Source organism: Pezoporus wallicus, unplaced genomic scaffold (genome assembly GCF_028554395.1).
Source record: "Pezoporus wallicus isolate ANWC-B61680 ecotype Strahan unplaced genomic scaffold, APGP_CSIRO_Pwel_v1 contig_3815, whole genome shotgun sequence".
In the NCBI taxonomy this organism is placed as follows: Eukaryota; Metazoa; Chordata; class Aves; order Psittaciformes; family Psittacidae; genus Pezoporus; species Pezoporus wallicus.
Genome location: NW_026637911.1, coordinates 2,535,204 through 2,550,343, shown reverse-complemented (window position 1 = coordinate 2,550,343; position 15,140 = coordinate 2,535,204). Strand labels below are relative to the sequence as shown.

Sequence of the window (15,140 nt, the reverse complement as noted above, 5' to 3'; positions counted from 1 at the left end):
TTGTATGGAAAAATAATTAAGCAGTCCACTTAGAAAGGCATAATCTGTTCATGAGCATGCAGGTATCAATTTTATCTTATGACAATTTTTCCATGTTCCAGTTGCTTCATTCCTTATTACATGCTGCAAAAGGCAGTAATAATTTTTATAGCCAAATATCTCTTCATAAGATACCAGGTGGCTTTCAATATTTACTATTTAAGTCATGCATGAAATTTAAACATTACAAAAAATGACTTACCCGTTGACACTCCTGAAATATGCACATTTTCAGAATGTTCTGCAAGAGCACCATTTCCTAAAATTAAACATAATGAATAAGCTAATTTCCAAGATAAAATTTGTAAAAATTCTTCAGATACTCTTTTATAGAACAGAAAGAATAAAACTGAAGTTATTTTAATTAATATTAAACATTTAAGGTCCCACGCTCATTTTATGACAAAACTTAAGAGAAAAACTAGAGGAAAAGTTACTATACAATGAAAAAAACAAAGAACTCAAGTATCGTTAGTATACCAGAACAATTAAATGTACTATAAAGTTAAGGAACAAAAAACTGATAGTAACAAAGAATTCTGACAAACTTCAGGCATTTTAGATGGTGGACTTTGCATGATTTTTCATCTATTTAAATGTTGTTTTCTTTTCAAGAAAGGTTTATTTCAGTCCATCTCCCCCACCTTCTCCTATCACACTTTGTAAGTAAATGCTATGCAAATAGAAACATCCACAGAAAGACATCTATTTCATAACCAACTGCAGCCTAAACCCCTTCTCCAGAAAGATGTTTCAGATATAGACAGAAACTAGCTACCTTTAAGAGTAAATCCCCATTAATGTTCATTAAATGGAAATATACTTGCAAAGATGAACAGTGAAACCCACATGGTCAAGAGTTAGAGACAAAAATGTTATTCCTCCAAATGTCCTACTACTTGTCCTACTACTCTGCACTCCACCAAAGTAAAAGTCAGCTAAAGTGAATACATTTGCTGACAGGGGGTAGCCCTGGTACATGATGTGACAGATAAAAGTTGTATTGGTGCACATTTCTAGCACTGAACAGCTCTCAGTCTCCTCTCCTTTATTCAACATCTTTTAATATTTAAAGCAAATTTTTAATAAAATCTTCCAGCCATTTCAGGAAGAAAAGCTACTTTCATAAATAAGGTCCTTTGAACATAAGCAGTGAATCTAAAATGTGAAATACATCACTAAGCAAAATATAAAACCACAACTCTGAATCCCTCAAAGTTTTGTAATACTGAACATTTGCCATGTTACGCAGATTTTCATACATGTGGTGGAAACAGCTGTTTGTCCAGCACTACAATGTACGTGTGATATGTCTGGGTAACAAGAACATTAAATACTTGAAGAAAAAATATTCCTTTCATACCAAGGTTAAAGGACATGGTCAGAGTTGACCTAGTACATATACACCTAAGTAAGCATCTCAATGCTGGTGCGTTGCAGTGGTTACAAATAAAATGTTTCTCAAACTGTTCCCATGGTTAACACCAAATGCACAAAGACTAAGTTTGTTACTTCCTTAAAACATAATAAGGTTAGAAACCTGACTATCAGAATATGTAGAAGGACAGCAAAGTGTTTTTGTTTGAAAAGTAAACTCTTGGACTCTTAAAAGTAATGTGTGTTGCCTTTTATGTACTAATTTCACTGCACAGATTTACATATCTAGTTGCTTTGTCTCAATTTGAAAGAAAGAAAAAAATCCACACAGTAACTATTCCTCTCAACATTCAAAAGAAAGAAGTACTTTAAAACAAAAACTTTCAAATAATCTATTAGTGACAAACTATCTTCCAATTAAACTATTTTAAAAAGCAAAACATCTTTTAAGTTTTAAAAAGCTATTCTCCAACTAATTTCTTCACTTTGCATATAGACTGGCATGCTAAGGAGTGTTTGCTGCTCTGATTTCGTGTCTTCAGTAACAGCTCTACATTTACAAAATAAACACCATCTTTGCTGTAAAGTGATTTTGCTTGTAACCAATTCCACAGAAGCACATTTTGGATTGTCTTGTTTCCCATTATTTCCATCAACATAAGGAAAAGAGTAACACATTTCAAGACCTCTTCTTTTAAGCTAAAAATAGCTTACTGCTATTTCATCTTTCAAAATTACAGTAGGGATTTTTCACTGGTTGTTTTTTATTTTCAAAAAAGGGTTATCAGCACATACAACTGTATCTGTAGTTGTTACTGAACACTGAAAATGAACAGCATGGAAAAAAAAAAAGAAAGAAAAAAAGGCATTCGCAAACATTTAGAAATATGAAAGCCCCCTAAGTAATTACATTGAAGACATCAATAATCTGGGCACTCCACTGATGCCCCCAAGAATCTGAATGACAGACAAGCTGCCTATACATAAAACCCAGGAAAACAAAACCCACAGAATTTTAATGTAATCAGTTCTGATAAAAAGACAGTAACAAAACATGAGAATACTATGAATCAGTAACAATGAGAAGAATATTAAAATAGGAGCTTGAATCCAAATCCTGTACATATTGACTTTAATGTGTTAAATTAAGAAAACTAAACTCATTATCCAAAAATGTAGTACTAGTATTTTCCATCTAAATATGCTTCATGCATATTTACAATTAATAACAATCTGTTGACATAAAGTTATGTCACATTTATTGTCAAACTGACTTCAGTGATTAGTTAGAAGCATTAATGTGTAATAAATCACAGAATCATAGAATAGTTAGGGTTGGAAAGGACCTTAAGACCATCTAGTTCCAACCCCCTTGCCATGGGCAGGGAAATGAAACCTTGATTCAGATCCAAGTATTTTAGTATCAAAATAAGGTGGATTTTTTAAATTACTTCCTTCCCAATATATGAAAGACAAACCTTAGAAACCTCTCAGATTACTTCTTCCTTTTTTATTGGGAACTGTCAATAAAATAAGTGTATTCAGATGCCATTTAAACATTACTAACTGCCAACATCTTTATGAAATTTTTAGGCAATGATCTTTATATGATCTCAATAACTATGTCACATGGTTCCGTATAAACTGAGCCCACCAGGGTATCAATATATCAGATAACACATCAGAAATTTCCAGTAAGGTATGGGAATGTAATTATCTTTGAAATTCCTGTTAGTCTATTTAATGCAGCAAAGCAAGAGTATATTAAAAAAAATTCTTAGGTCACCAGGAAGCCTTCATATTTCTTGATGTTTTAAAGAAATAATTACTATTCATTCCCATTTGAACCTGGAGTTTTAAACTGAAACGTGTGCCACCAAACAAAACCTGATGCAAAGCTTGCTCACATTAGTTACGGGATCTGGTTAGTACCGCTCTGTGTGACAGCACAGCGCTGGAAGACAGACACTGAGAATCTCCTGCACAAATCCATTCTGACTGCAAGAAACCAGGTTTGTTTTTCAAAAACTGATGCATTCCATCACTTTTTTTTTTTTGTGGTAGCTTCTTAAAAAAAAAATAATAATAATCACTTGAGTACCAGGACTATACCCATCTCCTTCATATCCTCTTATAAATACTTATGACAAATGGACCAGTTATTTGAAATGTGAAGTATTAAAGAGAAATATATGTCAACATTAGTCCTGAAGCTTAAGATACGGTCAGCAACTGCACCCGAGTTAAAAAATTCAAATGGACAAAACTCAAGATAAAACCACAAGCATTTACTCTGTTTAAAAAGAAAAATAAATTTGTAAATAGGATACGAGATACGTTAAACTACTGGTAACCTATTGTCTGGGTTCAGCAGTAGCAGTCATGTTTCTCCTTCTTGGTAGCTGATGCAGTGCAGTGTTTTGACTTTCAGCCTGGGAACAGAGCTGATAGCGATGTTTTGGTTTGGCCAAGGACTTTGTGAGCCTCATGCTCTGCCAGGGAGGAGGGGAAGCCAGGAGGAAGCAGAGACAGGACACCTGACCCAAACTGACCAAAGAGGTATTCCATACCACAGCACGTCATGCCCAGGAGGTAACTGGGAGTTAGCCGGAAGGGCTGGGAGACTGCGGGGTTGGAGGAGGTATCGGTCGGTGCTTGGTGGGGCTGAGGGGGACAAGTTATTGGTCGGCTGGTGTTGAGGTGTTGTATTCTCTTCCCTTGTTATTTCCTTTATCATTATTATCATTGGTGGTAGCAGTAGTGATTTGTGTTATACCTTAGTTACTAAACTGTTCTTATCTCAACCCGTGGGAGTTGCATTCTTTTCGATACTCCTCTCCGTCCCTCCGGGAGTACGAGGAGGGCAAGAAGGAGGGAGTGAGTGAATGAGTTACCTGACTGGGTTTAAACCACGACAGTTCCTTTTTGGTGCCCAACGTGGGGCTCGAGGGGTTGAGATAACGACAGATCTGACCGGATTAATAGTCATTCGTCACAATGCTGATTTATTGGCTCTCAGAGTTGTTCTTGTTGATCTCACAGTTTCAGAATGTTGTAACTTACTTAGAGCCGGTATTTGCTGTGTTAGTGTTTATCAAGTGTGGGGCTTGGGCTAAGGTTTTTGTCTCACTGTGCTTTATGGCAATGGCTTGTAATACGGGCGGGCTCCAGCAGCAGGGCGGGACGGACGTGGCCGTGGACTTGTACCTGGCCGCCCGGCTGCTCTTCACCGTCCTGGCCCTCGCCCTCGCTTCCCTCTTGGTGAGGCCGTGGGGAGCCGAGGGGGAGCGGCCCCGGGAGCCGGCGGCTGCTGAAGCGGCCCGGGAGAGTGGCCCCGGAGGCCGCGAGGGGACGGCTGCCGGTGGAGGAGGTCGGGGCCGTCGAGGAGAGGAAGGAGGCGGCTGCCGAGCAGCGGGATAAGGCGGCGGAGGAGCCGAGCCCCGCAGAGGAGCCGAGCCCCGCGGAGGAGCCCAGCCCTGCGACGGCCGAGAGCATTTCCCGGAAGCCGCCCGCCGAGCCCCAGGAGGATCCAGGAGACCACGCAGCATTTCCCAGCAAGGCAGAGGAGGAAGAGCTGGAGTCAGGAAAAGAGAAGCTGGCGGTGGGAGAGCCGGCAAGCACAGCAGCTACACCAGCCCCAGTGACAAGTGCAGCAGCATCAACTGAGAGTTCTGAAGGTTTTGAATGGCCTTTGGGTACCCTTGGGACCTGCCTGCTGATTGTGATGGGGATCAGCATGTTGGCACACACACAGACTGTGTGCTACCCACGACCATTTTGTCTGATCTCAAAAGTTAAGCAGAGTCAGGTTTGGGTCTTGGCTGGGGTTAGACGACGATGCAGGGGGACCAAGAGATTTTCCCCAAGGCTGGACAGTCATGAGTGGCAGGGTGTGTGGACAGTATGGGCAAGTATCTAGTCCACTGGGCCCCTCCAGTGCTTTGGAAGCATCGGAGATGGAAGGCAGCTGTATGGAGTCCCCAGCAACAAGCTGCAGAAACTGCTTAAGGGGACAGTGAATTATTTTGAGCCTGGTGGGCCCATGGCACTTCAGGCCATCAGAGCAGAGATGCGACATAGAGATGGACTCATGATCAAGGGGTGGACTTAGCAATGGACACTATTGCCCAGGTTATTCACGAGTGTGAACACTGCACACAGTCTCTCCTGCTCTGGAAGACTGGTACAAGAGATGGAGACTGACATCATGGACCAGATGGACTCAGCAGCTTTATAGCTACTGGTCCATGCACTAAGATAAGAGTATATTGAAAATGTGGGATCTGAGCATGACGTGAATGGTATGGAATACGGGGTGGATAATGTCCTGGGTTCAGCAGTAGCAGTCATGTTTCTCCTTCTTGGTAGCTGGTGCAGTGCAGTGTTTTGACTTTCAGCCTGGGAACAGAGCTGACAGCGATGTTTTGGTTTGGCCAAGGACTTTGTGAGCCTCATGCTCTGCCAGGGAGGAGGGGAAGCCAGGAGGAAGCAGAGACAGGACACCTGACCCAAGCTAGCCAAAGAGGTATTCCATACCACAGCACGTCATGCCCAGGAGGTAACTGGGAGTTAGCCGGAAGGGCTGGGAGACTGCGGGGTTGGAGGAGGTATCGGTCGGTGCTTGGTGGGGCTGAGGGGGACAAGTTATTGGTCGGCTGGTGTTGAGGTGTTGTATTCTCTTCCCTTGTTATTTCCTTTATCATTATTATCATTGGTGGTAGCAGTAGTGATTTGTGTTATACCTTAGTTACTAAACTGTTCTTATCTCAACCCGTGGGAGTTGCATTCTTTTCGATTCTCCTCTCCATCCCTCCGGGAGTACGAGGAGGGCAAGAAGGGGGGAGTGAGTGAACGAGTTACCTGACTGGGTTTAAACCATGACACCTATATGTTAAGTTATGAGTAACCTATGGTACGAAAAGCCTGAAAAGTACTTTTAATGGCTTTCTAATTAAGTACATGTGGGTTTGTTACCACCCATGCTGGTAATATATCCAAATATGCCTTCACTGCAATTAAAAAAATAAATCAGCCAACTAGTTACAAAATGAGTTGGACTCTATAGAGTGTGCTTACAATATGGAACAATTCTCAATTTCTGAGGTGTCTTTCTGTTTTGAATAACTTCAAAGAACTCTCAAAAGTTCAAAGCATGATTATGGTCGAAGCTGGTCCCTGATTCTGAGACTCGTCCATAAAATTTCATTTTATTTTCACAGCAGAAAGCCAGTCCCCTTTGACCTTTGTCAGTTTTTACCTATCCCAACTCAAGTCTTGCAGGTTAGGATGCTGTCTTATTTTAGGAGCAGGCAGAAACAAACAAACTCATTCCTTTTGATTTGTGTCTCACAGCTGACTGACCACAGAAGCAAGGTGACACTAGGTTTACCTTCAGGTTTCCCAGCAGTTGTGACATTTGTCCCCTATTGGTCCGTATAGAAATACATTAAATACCACCTACCCCACCCTGGAAAACCCACAACCTCACAATGTCACTTCCAAACATCCTGGTCCAAGAGCCATGAGCCCTACACTCCTGTATGAAGCCTGAAAAGGAAAACAAAACTATGTGAAAGATAAAAAAACATAGCCTTGGAAGGTATTTGGCTCACTAACATCTTCTCAGTTTCATCACAGATATGAAAATAGCCAGGGGAGTGGGGCTAGCTACAAGGAAAATGTTGCAGCAGCAACATTCCAAAAAAACTGCAGAGGAAAACTGTAAGAGCAAAGTATGGAAAAAAAAACCAATGCTTTCACACTTCAAAAACATTGTATGTTTGGGAAAAAATAGCTGCCAAGTTCTATATATTTGTAACCCAAACAGTATCAGTGATGCTCAGACTAATGGAGGCTAACCACAGTGCAGCATTCTAGGATGTTACTCTACATCTCTTTCCCCCTAGCCTATGTAGCACATCTCACTCTCAAAGTGAGATTAGCATCAGACTCAAAGGATTACCTGCATATAACTTCAGAACATAAACCCAAGCCTACAGTCCTGAAATGAGCGTCTCCTTTAATTTTCACTCAGATTCAGTTTTCAAAAAGCATAGCCAGACACCAACACCTCCACCCCAATAATTAATGTCCCTCTTAGTCAAAACATTCAGACTAAAGACAAGCTTTTGCACTCCAAGTACATGACCTTGGAGGTTTCAGACAAAGAACAAGAAGTTTATTTAAATACTGATATATCTGAAATAGCATGAAGACTCAAATGAAACCCCTGCTTTAATTTCAATTTGAGCAAAACTAATATGAACGTACAGCGAAGCAATTAATATTGTTAAATGCACTCAAAAAATTGGTATGCGTGACATTGTCTACCATGATTTTAAAATCAAATTTTGTAACTTCATTTTGGAAGAACACCATGTATCTTGGGACTCCGTTACATCCAGATTGTGTTTTACAAAGAAATTAACTCGACTGTTGAAATGATAAATGAAAAAGCCTTAGTGATAAACCCCACATATAAATTACCTTTATTTTTGCTGCTACACCAGTCACTCTCTACAGAAAAAAATCATGCACTCATATCTCAACTGAAGCTAAATTCTTCAATATCAAGATTAAGCCTTTGCCATTAGCAAAACCCTTGCAATTCTGTAAATTGAAGAACTGCTGTAACTGAATGGCTATGAAGAGAAAGCCTTTTCTAAACTACCTTGAGTTAAAAGGTACTGTGGTGCATAGCAGACTGGACAGGGCATTTCTCTTGAACCACAATTATCAGGAACAAGAGATCAACAACACTTCCTGTATTTAATGTGCTTCCAAACACCCTTTATCACAGAACATGTTTAACTTGCTTTACTTTAGACAACGTACTTCATGACCAAACTTCCTTTTTTCATCGCAAAGTTCCTGTTCACCCTGCACCTTACAAGAGTAAGCCTGACTTGCTTGCACTGCCTCTTGTCAGCTGAAGTTATGTTGCATTAGTCTTCATCAAATTTTGCTTCTAACTGACCAAGTGTGGATGAAGCCAACAAAATAAGAATTTCACTGTAAAATTCCATTAATAAACTGGTGCTGCCTTACTACATATCACCCCACTAAAAACCCCACTTCACGCCAGTCCTATGATGCCCTAGTCCAAAATTAGCAATATTCTTTTTAATCTAGATATTGCAGTTGGAAATAAACATCCACGAGTCCTGTTATATTCCAGCGCCCTTCTTGAAAATGACCCCTTTTGATGGCACATTTTGTGTCAGTCCCAGTCAGTGGCCATCCCACCCCTGCCACTTCCTGCAAATATCTAAGCACAACTGAGCACAAACAAGCTCCACCTACAGACACCCTGTCAGGCTGAACCACAGTCACACTTGTCTGCCAAGCCCGTGGGAGAAAAGTGCCTATGGTTAACCTACAGCTAGGACGTTACAGCTCAGAGCAGGGCGTGGGGGAAACTAAAAGAAAAACAAGTACTACCATCCTCCTCCAGATGACTAGATGATCTTTAAAGGTCCCTTCCAACTCAAACCATCCTATGACCAAAACATTTGTTCAGTGTTCAAAATAGTATACTGAATTATGTACATGTAGGTCATCTGAAGCTAATGAGCCAAAAAATTTAGGTAGGATCCTCCTCAGTCTTTTGGAACATTGTTTACTACATCCTCATCTCCTGAACACTTTGCACCTACATTTGTTAAACTACTGTGCATTTAGAATTAAATGCATCTGGCCATGGGGATTTCATGCTGTAGCAACAGCAAAGAGCTACATATCCATAGGTATATGGCCATACTGCTGCCTAACATTCCTGTACTGCAGAAGGAGCAGTACACAGCAAATTGAGATTATGCAACTGAGAAGAAAAATCCCACTTTCTATAATCCCAAATGCACACGGGGGTACAAAAGGGACTAGGCTTGGTCTTTCATCTTTTATAAACCTGGAAAGACTCTGAGTATATGGTTTCTCCTGCATCTTCCTCTACCTGCGCAAACATGTTCTCCTACCACTGCTAACTGCACTACAGAAATTCAGACTTTCCCTTCCTCAGAATGGAGGCACAGAGCCACACATGCAATTTCAAGAGACAAGGAACTGAAAGTGTAGCAAAGAGGAAAAAAAAAAAAACAAAAAACCAAAACCACAAGCAAGCAGTCTAAGCATTTGAAACTTACCCTCCCTGAACAGTTCATGAAACAGACAGTATTATTGCTACGAGGAATACTTCAAATTAAGGTGTGGCAGAGCTCAAGAGTCCACCGAAGCCAAGCAGCACGTGTTACTTTTCTATGTTCAGAAACAAAGCGAAGCATCAGTGTCATTCCCAGATTCCTACAGAAACCAGTCACAGCCTTTACAGGTGTCACCATTTTATCATTTCCTGTCTTCTGATGGCTTAGTTTGCAATCACCGCATCCTTCTGATTAGAGACATGCATGCAATCAAATTAACTCATTTGTGTACCAGTATGTGTCTGGATTAGCTACTCGACATAAAACTCAGGATACATAGTCATATCATTTTCATGTTTTTACTGTTGTTTTGTTTTTTAATATAGCGCATTGCATCTTCAACCAGAAGCTTCCATCCTACACCCAGCTGTTGCTTGTTTCCTTGACAAAAGACAACACACACTTTTGCATTAGTTCATATAATTCATGACAAAAGTCCATAAAAAAAGCATCATGAGAAGGGGTAGTATTGACTTTTAGGCATTAACCAATCAATAATCTCCAGTTTAGATGAAGAATCTTTGCAGGATTTATTGAAAAATTTTGTATTATTTATTTTTAAATCTACAGTTTGGTGTTAACTACTTAGGTGCAGTTTTTTTCCATATTTCCTTAGGGTTAAATACTGAAGTCATATGAATTTCAGGTCAATTGTAAAACAGCGTTAAAGTGTGCAGCAAGATGTAAATTATCTTTAATGTAAGGAAGGGATTAAATAACTTTAATATAAAATTACACATGCAATAGACAGAAACACTGAGAGTAAGCCTTACTCCTGTGCGGATATCAGTCTGAATTCTCTACTAAAGGCAAGCTGAGCAACAGTGACAAGATTTATTCCAAATCCCTGTAACACAAGAACATCTGCTACAGAGAAGATACAGATGCAGTAGCAGCCATTTTTCTCCTTCTTAGTACCTGGTGCAGTGCTGTGTTTTTGACTTTCAGCCTGGGAACAATGCTGATAACACCGACGTTTTTAGTTGTTGCTCAGTAATGTTTACTCTGACCAAGGACTTTCTGAGTCTTATGCTCTGCCAGGGAAGAGGGGAAGCTGGGATGAAGCAGACTAGCCAGAGGTATTCCATACCACAGCACATCATGCCCAAGACGTAAACTGGGGGCAGTTACACAGAAGGGCTAGATCACTGCTCAGGTTGGGCTGGGTATCAGTTGGTGGGTGGTGAGCGGTTGTATCCTCTTCCCTTGTTACTTCCCTTATCATTATTATTATTGATGGTAGCAGTAGCAGTTTGTGTTATACCTTAGTTACTGGACTGTTCTTATCTCAACCTGTGGGAGTTACATTCTTTCGATTCTCCTCCCCATTCCTTTGGGAGCAGGGGGTGCAACTGGGGGGAGTGAGCAAGCGGCTGCGTGGTTCTGGGTTGCAAGCTGGGCTTAAACCATGACAAGAACCTAAACCCAAAGTTAATCAGTACTCGAGTGAGCAAAACTGCATACCTTTATTCCTATAGTCTTGATAACACTGACTTTAAAAACCCAAGAAAAATATTCTACTAGTTTTAAATTCTTTAGCATTGTAACACTATTCCCTCCACCAAAAAGAAGTCTGTGCTCATTCTTCAGTAATTGACTATTAAAACAGGTACTCTAAAAACAAAAGTTCACTACATAAGTGAATGTTCTGAATTTGAAGAATATACAATGATTAGGTCATAACCCACCTATTAGCATTTCTACCAAAACACATCCTTCGTTCCTGATAATTTTATGGTGTTATCCAGGGATCTGTGCACCAACCTGGCAGATTTTGCACAAATCTGCATTATTTTATTTCAGATGAGGAGCATGCATCTGAATCTCCTGTTCCACTCTACTCTGTGCTTTGCTTCACATTACACTGTGGCCTTAGAACCATCAAACTGGATTCCTTTTAGATGCCATACTCCTACTGGTAATGGGCACTCAGCCCTCTGGGCCACACTAGAGCTAGTCAAAGTAACATCCTTCAGAACTGTATATAGCACAAACATTGCATTTTCAGCATAACTTGCTCTGCTCCACAAATCTGCTCCTGCAGGCTGTGAGATGTGTCAACAGACACCCGCAACTATCCAACATCCCAAGTGTGCTCTCTGATCCCCACAGCTCTGGTGCTGTGAAGGGGACTCTACCTCAACTTCAGGCATAAGCTCCAGGGCCTCTGCAGTCATTTAGTGTGAGCAACATAAGTTCTCTTTCTGGATTCATTAAGCACTGCATACATTATTCACTAATATTACACCAATTGTGAATGCTGTTGCAATGCACAAAAGAAAATTTACAAAATTCCATATTTTGTAATCATGGGATGTTAGCATAATGCAAATTTGACATAGACACTGCCAGCCAGATGATACTGGAGTCTTGAAACAGAACCCCCAGCACCACTGGGAATCATCAAGACAACATTTGGAAGATGCTGCTATCTACAGTGTGAGCTCTCCCACTTCTGCTCTATAGAAATGGCTTCTCAGTCACTTGCTCACTTCTACAGGGAACGACAGCTCTCCCTTGTTGCCAATTAAACATACAAAGCTACCAGCAGCTCTGTACCTGGCTGTGTTTAATGCAGCACAAACATTTTCTCAGGGTGTACCAGCAGGAAAGACTCACAAGAGAGGAACATAAAACACTTTCAGGAGAACTTTGCACAGCTAAATAGCAAGATAATCTGAGGCTCCTTTATCCTAGGCTGCAAAAGGAAGCTAGAGTAGTAACTGTAGAAACTTGGACTTAATGCTTCAGGTAGGAAACGAAAAAAAAACCCACAAACATTTGATCACGCCTGTAAATCCCACAGGAAAAATTTCACTTGAGTATACTTAAAATACAAAATTACTTGATATATTTAAAATACAAAATTTTAAATTTATAACTAACCTGAAAGAACAACTTGTGTGTGAAAGTTTCAGGGGGAAAAAAAAAACAAACAAACAAAAACAAACAAACAAAAACAACAAAAACCCAACCAAAACAAACAAACACCCCCCAAACAAAAATAAACAACACACAAACCCCCAAAAAAGTTAGCTTCTCAGTTGTAGTTTGAAACAGTGGGGAAAGAAAAGAACCTGAGGGTTTTTTTTTTATTCTCACTCAAAAATTCCACAAACTATTTATAGACAGCTCTAATATACTTGGCAGCAAGCAGTGGAAATTAGAAATCTAGCAGAGACACTGGCTCAGCTTCAACAAGATTCCTGTTTTTAGCACATAAGAGTTCTATTCATGTCAAACCCTATACTTCTGCACAGCCAGGTATAAAGGAAGTTACTTGACTGATCATTGCCTGCAAATTGTACATATTCTTGGGTGATACTTTAGCACAGCATTTTGGATTGGCCAGGGTAGAAAAAAAACAACAGGTTATTAACACCAATTAAACAGTTCAAAGAGTGAATACAGTCTTCTAAATTACAGCTACCTCTCAAGTAACTTAAAGAAAGAAAAGAAGGTAAGAACACCAGAGTTAAAGGAAGTAAACTGGGGGAGAGAGAGGAGAATAAGAGAGCTTATACCACCTACCTATAATTAAATCAACTATCTCCTTTATAAGACTTTGGTGCCTATTCTTAACTTACTAGACCCAATCATGAATGCAAACCAAACAATTTGCCTCCTATTTCAAAACATTCCCCTGCTGTATTAATTACAAAGTTAGAGAGAAACAGTTGCTAGCTATATTAAACAGCTATGTTTAGAATAATAATTTTAACAAAGGATTGTTCAGAGCCTTTGTACATGTGCAACTGCAGTAACAATTCTTTTCTTCCAAAATTCCATTTCAGATACTAGAAGTATGTCACATTTGAGAAGTGCCAGACTAGTAGAAAATTTCAGTGTGTGGGCTGTATGGTGCTTATACAGGAGGGGGAAGAGCATTGCAGATTTGATTCATACTCTTCACGTGCTTTGTACTTTTACCTACTACAGTTTCTTTAAATTGCTGTTGTAGTAAACATCCTGGTTTTGGTTTTGCTTCATGTAGGTTTAGACTGATTTCCCTTCTTTAATTCCTTAAAATTACAGGAACAAAAGGCAGTATGCAACAATCTGTATACAGCTGTTATGTTATACTTACCCCAAAAAAAAACAACCAGCCAACCAACAACAAAAAAAAATACAACACCCCACCAAACAAACAAAACCACCCCATCTACAGTCACCCAGATTTCATGCCTCTATTGTAAATTAGATGGTGAAAGCAGGGCTTCAGGTCATATATTCTAGTTATCATGTTTTTTTCAAACGGCTCAATTCCATTCCATCTTGAAAAAAGTGCTAACAGAAGAGACAAAACCATTATTCATAAACTAATAATTGCAGCCATCATTAATCTATTATAACCCTGCAGAAATTAAAATGTTATTTGCTATTACCCCAAGAATCCCTACCAGGAACCCTCAAAACATCCAAGCTTCTAGTTCCAGATGACAGCGTGACTCAGACTTACAACTGATATTTTTCCAGAAAAGACTTAAATAGTGTAGGAGTACTTGATATTGGGGTGTGGAGGAGAATCACGAGGCTTTCTGAAAAGAAGGAAAACACTGCTAAACTGCTGCCTCTTTATTATGAAGCCTACACCTCATGTGATCAACAAGTCAAAACAGAAGACAAAAAGAAAAAACACTAGTCACGTTCGAAAGAAAAAACAAAAACCAAACACACACACACACACAAAAAGAAAAAAAAAAAAAGGAAAAAAAAAAAATCACCAACTAACATACATCCAGAAAATAATAGTTTCAAAATCCAGAAAGCTTGTTGGATTCATAAAATGATATTAAAACCTTCTATTTATGTCTATTCAACAGAAGGGTGAAGATGTTACAATTCAGGCAGAAATCAAAGAGGAAAGTCATAATCTGACCAGAGCAAAAGCAGGAGATTGAAAAATCTAAACATCCCCTCTAGATTTGCTAGATTCTTTCTGGAACATTGGCCTGAGCAAACCAGGGAATACTGGAGTCAAGAGTTCATACCTGCTGAGCTTCAATTCTGCCTTCATAAATGTAACAACAATAAATTAGCATTAACTGCAAAGCATCCCAGCTGCATTCACTGTAATGACAACTGAACTGCATGCAAGCAGTTTACAGGAAAGGGTGGTGAAGCAGCAGTATATTTACATGCACATTTTGCACACATATATCAAATATAAAAATTGTAAAAGCACAGCATGTTTATTGCATCTAGGAAAAATATCCTCACTTGAAAGATAAAACTGTTTTCTTCCTTTCTTGCTACTTATTACTAGAAATAAAACTTTGATTTGACAACCTTTTATACTCTTTAATGTGTTCTGGTTTCTAATAGAATTAAGACACATTGAAGAGTTCCAAGAAAGCTTCTTTTCTTTAATTTACAAAAAAAGTTCACAGAAACCACAGACCTTGCAAATACTTGTGCAGACTTGTTTATGCAAAGTCTGGCAACCACAGTTTTTAGACCCCTAGCACCTATTCAGACTGAAACTGAACTTACACAAAGGTCATAGAGTCCGCCCAGCTATCTTCC

The 15,140-nt window shown here is 39.6% G+C and overlaps 1 protein-coding gene across 2 annotated transcripts in view; it reads right to left on the bottom strand.

Moving 5' to 3' along the window:
• The window catches only part of LRP12 (LDL receptor related protein 12), a 53,992-nt gene that overhangs the window by 20,040 nt on the left and 18,812 nt on the right, over positions 1-15,140 (bottom strand). The window contains exon 2 of one of the 2 annotated variants that reach the window (XM_057408223.1): positions 242-298. The exons of the other annotated variant lie outside the window; for it this stretch is intronic. Coding sequence (XP_057264206.1) covers positions 242-298 — 57 coding nt within the window. The remainder of the gene's footprint in view (positions 1-241; positions 299-15,140) is intronic. 2 annotated transcript variants of the gene reach the window in all.